Raw genomic sequence first — 10,868 nt, 5'->3', positions numbered from 1 at the left:
ACTCCCATAAACTTTCAATCTGGCTGAAGCAGAACTCAGAGAATGATGATTTTAGGACAGTGTATTTTATTTGGACTCATTTCATGTAAGTTTCAGATTTTTCATGAGATTATTGGGAGGAAAAAGAGCCATTCAGTCCTGATAAACATGATAACATTACCAAGTTATACTCTTCTCTTCCAGATTCTTATGGACAGTCCCTGACCTCCTCTGCTTCTGTGGTGAAGAGACCTGGAGAGTCAGTCACTCTGTCCTGTACTGTCTCCGGATTCTCAATGGGCAGCTACTACATGAGCTGGATCCGTCAGAAACCAGGAAAAGGACTGGAGTGGATCGGCTACATTGACGGTGGCACTAGCACGGCATTTGCTCAGTCTCTGCAGGGCCAGTTCTCCATCACTAAAGACACCAATAAAAACATGCTGTACCTTGAAGTGAAGAGTCTGAAAGCTGAAGACACGGCTGTTTATTACTGTGCACGAGGCTCACACTGATACAACAGACTCCAGAGCTGTACAAAAACTTAAACAAGCACATCCTCATGAGCTGTAAATATTCCCTCAGCAGGAAACTGAACCCCAGAGTCATTTATCATGAACATCTTCATGAATATTCTGCTTTTCATTTTGCTTCAAGTCCTCTGAGTGGTGCTCTTTCTCTACTTTGACAACATCTGCCCCACATGTTGAGGTTAAAATGACTGAGAGAAGACTGATGTCCAACAATGTGTCTGGAAATGTTTCATTTAAAAAGAAAGAATTGTCAGAAAAGTCTCAACTTGAGGTGTGCATCAGGAGGGGAATCAGCTCTAATAAAGTCTCAGGAGCATGTGGTCAGATATGAAGCTTGTGGGAGCCACAAAAGACCAGAAAAATGAACATGGCAGTGTATTGGGAGCTCATGTGATGCTGCTTGACACGTTTCTGCTTCATCCTTGTTCACGTCACTGTGGTTTCAAGGCATAATGTGTTTATATTGTGGGAAAAAGAACTGAGTTTGTGAGAAAATATTATAAAATAAAAATAAATGCAGACATGGGCAGGAGGGGAATTTATGTCCTCAAGCACAGATAATAATTATCACCCTAAATATAGTATCTAATCCTTGTTGCAAGGTTCTCTGTATGTATAATTCCCTCTATTATTGATCTGGTATTGAAGTTGGTAAAGAACTTTCTGTTATGGAAAAGATTTGTTCCATTAAAAAGCCACACATTCTCCATTCGATGAATCTCCTCCTCATGATTTAATTACATTTTAAATCTGTTCTCCTCCCATCATCAGCAGAAAAGCAAATACAAATGCCAAGGCTGGATATCGCTCTATTTATGTGGTCTGATGGTCTCTGTTAAACTTTGGAGAACAGAGAAGAACCCAGTACAAACAACACACACCTTGTTCTCTCCATCTCGACTGCTCCTGCTGGCAGCTGCTTCCTGTGAGTGCTTTATCAAATTCATTCATTTACTACAATGACAATAAATGTGTAGCATATATTGCGTGCACTGTAAAAAAAAAAAGTGACCATCCCAACTTAAATTTTCTAGGCAACATGATGCAAGAGAATTTTGTGTTGAGATGGTCAACAACAAAAGGTAAGTTGGTTGAACTCAAATTAAACAAGAAAATGCTCCTTAAGTCAACAAAGATCCTTGTTAAGTCAACAAGGATTTCTGAGTTTAAATTTGAGTTCAGCCAACGTACTACTTGTTGTTGACCATCTCAATTCAAAATTCTCTTGCATCATGTTGCCTAGAAAATTTGAGTTTACATTTGATTTCAACCAACGTATTTTTGCTGTTACCCAAATTAGGTTACTCTTCTTATAATAACAAATAAATGTTTGCTATAATAACATGTATTTCTACATTTCATATGATGTTTTTTTTCAAGTTACCTGTACCTTAAAACATACAATAAATCACTGGCGCAAAAAAGACACTTACAAATAATTGTCAAAGGAAAACACTTTTATTTGTAAGACTGTGTCTCTTGCAAATGAAAAATAATTCTGCAATGTGCAGGAAAAAAGTGATCCACTTCCAGACAGATTGCTACATGTCAATCTCACATTTCAATTTTAGAATGAAGAACTAAAGACCTTTGTTGAAATTTACCTGAACATTAAAGTCAAGTTGGATTACAGACTGTAATTTGAAATTTTGAACACATTTGTTGAATGAGTCTTTCACAAGTGTTCTGGAGTAAACTGACATTTATACCACAATAAAAAAGGGGCTCAGGCTGCATCATAAACAAGTGCTCAGGCTCCATCAGCTACTTGCACTTGACAAAATAAACTAACTGTGACTGCTGTGTCAATTTCAAAATTCAATTTTACGACAAAAAAACTAAAAAAAAAAACTTAAACCTTTACCTGAGTATTCAAATCAAGTTAACCTTCACAGCTGAGTGTCAGTGTTAATATATGGACTACACACTATGATTTGAAATTTTGCAAACATTTGTTGAATGATTAAGGCCTTTAAAAGTATAAAGTGTTTTGGAATAAACTGAAATTCTACATCACAATAAAAAAGTGCTCAGGCTGCATCACAGAAACAAGTGCTCAGGCTGCATCAGCTACTTGCACTTGACAAAATAAACCAACTGTGACAGCTATGTGTCAATCTCACATTTCAATTTTACGACAAAGAACTAAAAACCTTTGTTAACCTTTACCTGAGCTTTAAATCAAGTTAACCTTTACACCTGAGTGTCGGTGTTAATACCTGGATTACAGACACTATACTTTAAAAAGCCTTAATCATTCAAGAAATGCGTGCAAAATTTGTAATAATAGTGTTCAATCCCCAAAAAAGTGAACTAAGTAAAAATCTTAGAGCCACCATCTGAAGCCCGACAGGTCATTACTAATTTTACCACAATGAACAGAACTGCTCAAATATATACACATCTTTTGAACACATTTGTTGAATGAGTCTTTCACAAGTATAAAGTGTTCTGGAGTAAACTGACATATCACAATAAAAAAGGGCTCAGGCTGCATCACAAAGAAGTGCTCAGGCTGCATCAGCTACTTGCACTTGATAAAATAAACCAACTGTGATTGCTGTGTGTCAATCTCAAAATTCAATTTTACAACACAAAACTAAAAAAAAAAAACTTACTTTATCCTTTACCTGAGTATTCAAATCAAGTTAACGTTCACAGCTGAGTGTCAGTGTTAATATATGGACTACACACTATGATTTGAAATTTTGCAAAAATTTGTTGAATGATTAAGGCCTTTAAAAGTATAAAATGTTCTGGAATAAACTGAAATTCTACATCACAATAAAAAAGTGCTCAGGCTGCATCACAGAAACAAGTGCTCAGGCTGCATCAGCTACTTGCACTTGACAAAATAAACCAACTGTGACAGCTATGTGTCAATCTCACATTTCAATTTTACGACAAAGAACTAAAAACCTTTGTTAACCTTTACCTGAGCTTTAAATCAAGTTAACCTTTACACCTGAGTGTCAGTGTTAATACCTGGATTACAGACACTATACTTTTAAAAGCCTTAAATCATTCAAGAAATGCGTGCAAAATTTGTAATAAAGTGTTCCATCCAAAAAAAAGTAAACTAAATAAAAATCTTAGAGCCACCATCTGAAGCCCGACAGGTCATTACTAACTTTACCACAATGAACAGAACTGCTCAAATATATGAACATCTTTTGAACCAAACCGACATGACCAAAGACCAAAGAACACGTCTAGAAATGTCCAAAAAAGTCTAGTGCAAGACTAGAAACGTACACAAGTTTAGTGCACAAGCTTTGCTTTCAGCGACTTGATGCGCTGTGAGTATCCAGACCCAAGCTCAAAGAATATGGACTGAATAGCTTCAAAAGTGTACCTCACTGACTTTGGGTAGTCGATGTTCATTGCATAGAGCAGTCCAAAAAGGTATGCAAACGCAGTGGGGAGATCTGGGATTTCATGCAGCACAATGGCCCCTTCCAAGGCCAGAGCAAAATCTTGGACAGTTGTTGGTGTGGTGACACCACCATCTTCGTAGACTGTTAAGATCCCCACAGATACTCCTCAGACCACATCATCCTCAGGATCAGTCTCCTAAGGAAATCAGAGAGACATTATTAAATACACAGGAAAGTAATTACACTGATATTCTACCTGTATTGGCCATTTTCCACCAAACATTTCCATGGCCACACGAGGCAGAGTGTGGGATTTTTCAGACGTGCATTCCAAAGTAAGCACGCACGGAGAGTGAAATAAAGTTAAATGTTCTTACTATTCATTTTCCACAGTCCGGTTGACTTTCAATGACTGCAACAAATAAAGTAACAAAAAGGTACAAACTAAGAAAAAACGCTATGTGGTCGAAAACTGTGTCCTACTCACACTCTGTCTGCCAGGCACCTGTGAGTGTACTAATTCAATCTGTGATTCGTGCCACCAGTGTGCGTCGGAGGGAAGGGTTTCACAGTACCACTCACATCACAGGTGCATTGGCAAGGCAGAGGGTGTTTAGGTCCAGGTAAGTATATAAACATAAGAGGTATGTAGAAAACCATAACAGGTATCCCCAACACACAGACACACACACACACACACACACACACACACACACACACACACTGATGTGCAGTACAGGCGGACAGCACCAAGTTTACCGTACAATTATACTTAAATCTTCATTTGATGGTAGAGTCTGAACACTGCACAAAGCTTTATCCAGAACATCCCGAAGATTCTCAATGAGGTTGAGGTCTGGACTCTGTGGTGGCCAATTCATGTGTAAAAATGATGTCTTATTCTCCCTGAACCATTTTTTCAAAACTTGAGCCCGATGAATCCTGGCAGTGACATCTGCCTCAGTCATAATTTTCTTTCCATTGCAAGAAAGTAAGTTTGAATAGTTTGTGCTATTTTTAGATCCATTGCATCATCCAAATAATGTGGAGTAAATTATTACAACAAAACACTAAAAGTGCAGTTTTGTTGTCTGTCCGTTTGTGTAATTTGTATTTGATCAGAAAATGTGTCATTAGTCCACTGACTTTTAGTTTCTCCTCCAAAGGCATTCTGGAGAAAAAGGAAGGTTGAGTAAATCATCCATAAATATATTCTCTGCCATCAAGAAGCTATTGAACAGCCAGAGAAAAATAATGCAACTGATTCTCATCAGGAAAAGTGCAAATTATTTTCCTTTTTTGACAAACAGTCAAATTTAGAAAGTTTCCTCCACCTTTGGTCTTGTAGTGTCTCCTGTATATTTATCCTGCAGCCACATTAGAAATGTCTGAACATGATGTTTTTCTTTCAGCTTTAAGGCCTGTGAGGGGCGCTCTTTCTCTATTCACACAACATCTACCCAACATGCTGAGCTTCGAAGGACTGAGAGAGTGGAATAAATATGAGAACACGTTCTCCTGGGATTTACATTAAAGTCATAAACTCTAAACACGACATTGTTATGAAGCTAAGACCTTACAGATCGATTATATCATTGTCTCATTGAACCAGGCTGCAGAATCCACACTGTTTGGTGAATTAGTCAGTAAATAGTCAGGAACTCTTATATTTTGTGAATGTGTACGTGTTTTTCCATTTGCAGGAAATGCCTCATGTCTCTAAGCCTGCTGTGCCTTTATGAAAGCCTCAACACTGTCATGCAAATCAAACCCCCTATAAAATATTTGAGGTGCACTCAAGAGAAGTGAGGTTCCAGGTTCAGGTTCCACTCACACCATGTTCTCAACATTTGTACTCCTGCTGTTAACAACTGCATCTGGTAAGTATGTGTAGAATTTTGGAGAGAAACAGATAATTGTGGACATATTTCCTTTAGAAAGAAGGCACCTGAATAATTGTTTGTTGTTCACAGGAATTAAATGTATTGAACTGGTTCTGCCTGCAGTCATGGTGGTTAAGCCTGGAGAATCATTTTCAGTCCCCTGTAAGATCACTGGATACTCAGCCACGAGTTCCTGTACTAACTGGATATGACAGGCATCAGGACACACGCTGGAATGGATCGGCTGGTACTGCAGCTCCAGTGATACCGGCAGCAAAGATTCACTCAAGAGCAAGATCCATTTCAGAGACACGTCCAGCAGCACAGTAACATTAACAGGGCAGAACATGCAGACTGAAGACACAGCTGTGTATTACTGCGGTCGTGATCCACAGTGAGACAAATCAACATCCCTGTACAAAAACACCTCATACAGTGTACAGTATAACAGAATGTTCACAAGATACAAAACTTATCAATCCTGTTTCACTGATATTTTCAAATTTGATTGAAAATTATAGCATTTGATAAAGAGGCTTCTATTCCATTAAAAGCCACACATTCTCCATCAGATGAATCTCCTCCCCATGTTTTAAATAAATTTCATTGGAATGAAGTTTTAATCAAAGAACTGTATTCAAATTATAAAAGAATCGTCAGATTGAAACTTTCATTCATTTCACAGAATATTTCATGAAGAGTGAAAATAAATGTGTAAATGTTTCTGCACCTATAGAGGGCAGTATCTCACTTCTCCTGAGGTTAAACTCATGAAACTTGCTTTTTTTCTGAAATGAGAAAAGACAAGTCTTATCTCTCAGGATTAGGAGCAGAGACATCGTCTCAATAACAACAGTAACACACTCAACATATCAATTCAGACACCTTCAACAATATTATAAACACTGAAATAGACAGTGACTAAAAACATTTCTTCATTCTATCAAATATGTTCATTAATAATTAACAACCATCTCGAAAATGAAGGAAATCACGAAATTACAAGAACTTTGAAGGTCACTTGCATGTTCACCAATTATTAAAAACAACCACTAAACTGAACTGACAAACTGTAAAATGTGTCATCGCTCTCATCCTCGGCACATGCAAAATCAGCCCGTGGAACTTCATATTATAGACCTGGCAATGCTTTAACAATAGACAAGTTGGCATGAGCTCCTGACTGAATGAGTCAGTGATGATTTGTGAACTGAATTTTTTCTGGAACTCCATTCAGTTTCTCTCGGATAATCTGGATGAGAGACACAGCTGAAAAATGAAATCTGTAAAGTTTGTGTTGTTCAGTGATGATCAGTGATCAGAAAACTTCATGTTCTTCTGGGTGTTACAGTGATACACAGTGATGCACGAAAAGGACATGAGATCTAATGAGTAAAGAACAGTTATGGACTTGACAGCAGGAAACAGCTGGAGTTTTACTGTCAATTTTTTATCTTCATGGCTGTTCCTCTGTGAATCTTTTTACGTCTCCAGTGGGTGTGACATGCAAATGAAATCCTGCGTTTGAACCATTTATGCCGAGACATTCAGCTCAACAACACACCAGCAGTTTATGTTCATTTACAGCAACAGGAATCATTTGAATTCTTTGAGATGGGACGAGGCAGAGTTTTGAGTTACTTTGCTCTCGCAATGTTCATTCAATGTTATTCTTCTCAATTTCACAATTAAAATATAACATCTTTTCCCTTCTTTATTTCTTTCATTTTAACTGTAAAACCTGTCTTTGTGTGTCCTTGTATTTCAGATTCCTGCAGTCAGACACTGATTGAGTCTGATTCAGTGATCATCAAACCTGATCAGTCTCATAAACTGACCTGCACAACTTCTGGATTTAACTTTGGGAGCTCCTGGATGGCTTGGATCAGACAGGCTCCTGAAAAAGGGCTGGGATTTGTTGCAACTATAGAGTATGATAGTGATAGGAAGTTTTTCTCCAGTGCAGTTAATGGCCGCTTCACCATCTCCAGAGACAACAGTAAGAAGCAGGTGTATCTGCACATGAACAGCATGAGGACAGAAGACACTGTAGAGTATTACTGCGCTCGACACACACAGTGATACTTCTCCTGAGACATCAGTAAAAAAAAAACATTTTTGCTGTAGTCACATAACAATCTTGCACTTTCATCAGCAGCGTATTCATGGAGGTCAAAGAACCAAAACTTTTAGATTGTCTCTTGTATGACTGACATGTTATTACTGAGTGAGTTTTACTGCATGTTGTGTGTGTGTGTCTGTGTGTGTTTATTGACTTTAAAAATCCCATTTATTTGGGAGTGAACATAAGAATGTGTGTAGTGGCCTGTGATAGAATGATGTCTCATCCCGTACACATCCCCTCACCACACCCAGTATTACCTGGAATAGTCTCCAGATCCACTGCAACCCTGACCAGGATAAAGTGTTTACTGTAAATGAATGAAGGAGTTTTTCATTCTAATGTGATGTGCCTCCCAAAACATTGCTGTTGTCTTTTAGTGAGAAATGATTGACATTGATGGACATTTCTGCTCAGATCAGCAAATTTATTCAAGATTTTAACAAAATAATGTCCCATGAGACAAGTGTGTGATGATCTGGACTTCCAGTTTCCATGAGTAAGGAGATTTAAAATCATTTACAGGACTAAATTTTACTTCCATATTCAGTCTTTAATACAAACAAACCAAATTCAGCACCAAAGAACATTGTTTTATCATTCTGATGATTAAAACCTGTCGAAGACAGAAACCAGCAGGCTGTTTTGAATGGAAGAGCATAACAATATGCAAATGTTGATGCAAAATTTCCCCCCTTCCAACTACATATGGAAAAATATCAGCCTCGGTCACTGTGGGCTCTGGAGAATTTAGCACTGCTTTTAGTTCAACTATGTTCCTTCCATTTTTGCTGCTGCTGGCAGCTTTATCCTGTGAGTTTCACTTCAATCATGTACTCAGAGCTCAGAGCAAATTATTGCAGTTATAACATACTGTACAGACATTTCTGACTGAAATTGTGATGTCTCTTATTTTTTTCAGATATGGACTGTGCAGTAGAACTCACTCAGGTCACCTCAGTGATGTTAAAGCCAGGAGATTCTTTAACCCTCAGCTGTAAAGTATCCGGCTACTTTGTTACTGACAACAGCTACGCCACGGCTTGGATCTGACAACCTGCAGGAAAAACTCTGGAATGGATAAACGACATCTGGGGTGGTGGAGCAATTGGTTCTAAAGATTCTCTAAAAAACAAGTTCAGTATTTCTAAAGACGGCTCCAGCAGCACGGTAACTCTGAGAGGACAGAATCTGCAGACTGAAGACACAGCTGTGTATTACTGCGCTCGCAACACACACTGATGCTTCTGTTGAGGTGTCAATACAAAAACACACGCATGCTGTTGTCAAAAGTTTATCTCACATTTTCATCATCAGTGTTGAAGAACAAAGGAAACATTGAGACAAAAACTGAACTGTATGACTTTCCTCAATGCTGAGAAGAACATCTGGAAAAAGGAACATTACATGAAATCTCACTATTTTCTTTCTTATTTTTGAAATCTGTGTGAAACATCCACCATCCAAATCATGTGTCAGTTGTTCCTATGGAATGATAAACGATTACAATTTATAATTAATATTAACCTGTGTGTTGCCTTTCTATAGTAAACAGACCTGCAGTTTAATTAATTATTTGATTAATTAATCAACGCCTTAATCAGATTCAAGAATTCAACATAACTGTGGTATCAGTGCATTTCATTCATCTTTCAGGATGTTTCTTTATTTTGCTCTTTAAATGACATCAGAGAAGCTTCATCACAGAGAGTGAAGAGCAAACTCCATCATAAAGACAGGGTGATAAATGACTTAATTTCCCACTGATACTGTATCTGACTGCTTTCGCTCTTTTAAACCATGCCAATACAAATGCTCCAGTCTGGAATTCAGACTTCCTTCATTTGTATCGCCTCCCCATGGGAGGCCTTTTTACTGACAGCAAGAACATTTGAACCTTTTTCTTTAAAATTTCTCCTTCCAGTTCTGGATATGGGCGGCACGGTGGTGTAGTGGTTAGCACTGTCGCCTCACAGCAAGAAGGTCCGGGTTCGAGCCCTGTGGCCGGCGAGGGCCTTTCTGTGCGGAGTTTGCATGTTCTCCCCGTGTCCGCGTGGGTTTCCTCCGGGTGCTCCGGTTTCCCCCACAGTCCAAAGACATGCAGGTTAGGTTAACTGGTGACTCTAAATTGACCGTAGGTGTGAATGTGAGTGTGAATGGTTGTCTGTGTCTATGTGTCAGCCCTGTGATGACCTGGTGACTTATCCAGGGTGTACCCCGCCTTTCGCCCGTAGTCAGCTGGGATAGGCTCCAGCTTGCCTGTGACCCTGTCGAACAGGATAAAGCGGCTACAGATAATGAGATGAGATGAGAGATAATGAGATAAGATGAGACTTTTGTGTCTCTAGAGGGCAGTCTGTGCAAACTCAACCATCTCATCCTGTTGCTCTCTGCACATTCAGGCCATTTTTCTTCTCACATCCTGCTGTGAATCATGACCCTCAGATTAAACAGACTTACATCCAGCATATCAGCGACCTGTGCTGTGTTGATAAGGCTCTTTGTCCTGGAGAACCTGTTTTCATGGTAAATTCATAAGGATTGAAATGAGGAAGTTGATCAATAGTCTAATTTTATACAAATAAACCCCTGTTTAAACTTTTCCTATGAAATGTGAATCTGTATGATGTTGCAATGTATAAAATCATATCCTTTTTTTCCATTCAGAGACATTCAAATGGTTTAAAGGTTCTGTGGATGATTAAGGGTTCTCAGCTTCTAAAAATGGTTTTACTCTCAACTCTTTCGAACCGTGAAACATTCTGTTGTGGGGTTCCACATAGAACCTTCTAATCATCCACTCATCTCTACACTGAGCAGCCTGTGGTTGTGGGTTTAATCCATCCATAGTGCTCATGGACACTCCCTATTCAAATAGAGTCGGGTATAAACAGCATGTTCTTGGCTCTTCTAGTTTCCAGTGAGCTGTGTGATAGATAACATTCCCACACACTTTCAATCTGACTGAAGCAGA

General features: G+C 38.6%; 2 gene segments (V, D, J or C); both read left to right on the top strand.

Moving 5' to 3' along the window:
- LOC132869433 (Ig heavy chain V region 914-like) lies at positions 1–494 on the top strand. The segment is given in 2 exon segments: positions 1–85; positions 184–494. Coding segments are annotated over 2 exon segments (354 nt in total).
- A 6,892-nt stretch (positions 495–7,386) lies between these two features.
- LOC132869432 (immunoglobulin heavy variable 3-30-3-like) lies at positions 7,387–7,854 on the top strand. The segment is given in 2 exon segments: positions 7,387–7,438; positions 7,541–7,854. Coding segments are annotated over 2 exon segments (366 nt in total).
- The last annotated feature ends 3,014 nt before the right edge of the window (positions 7,855–10,868 follow it).

This window comes from Neoarius graeffei, chromosome 20 (genome assembly GCF_027579695.1).
Source record: "Neoarius graeffei isolate fNeoGra1 chromosome 20, fNeoGra1.pri, whole genome shotgun sequence".
In the NCBI taxonomy this organism is placed as follows: Eukaryota; Metazoa; Chordata; class Actinopteri; order Siluriformes; family Ariidae; genus Neoarius; species Neoarius graeffei.
Note: the sequence above shows the minus strand (reverse complement) of the source record. Positions and strands in the feature narration are given on the sequence as shown.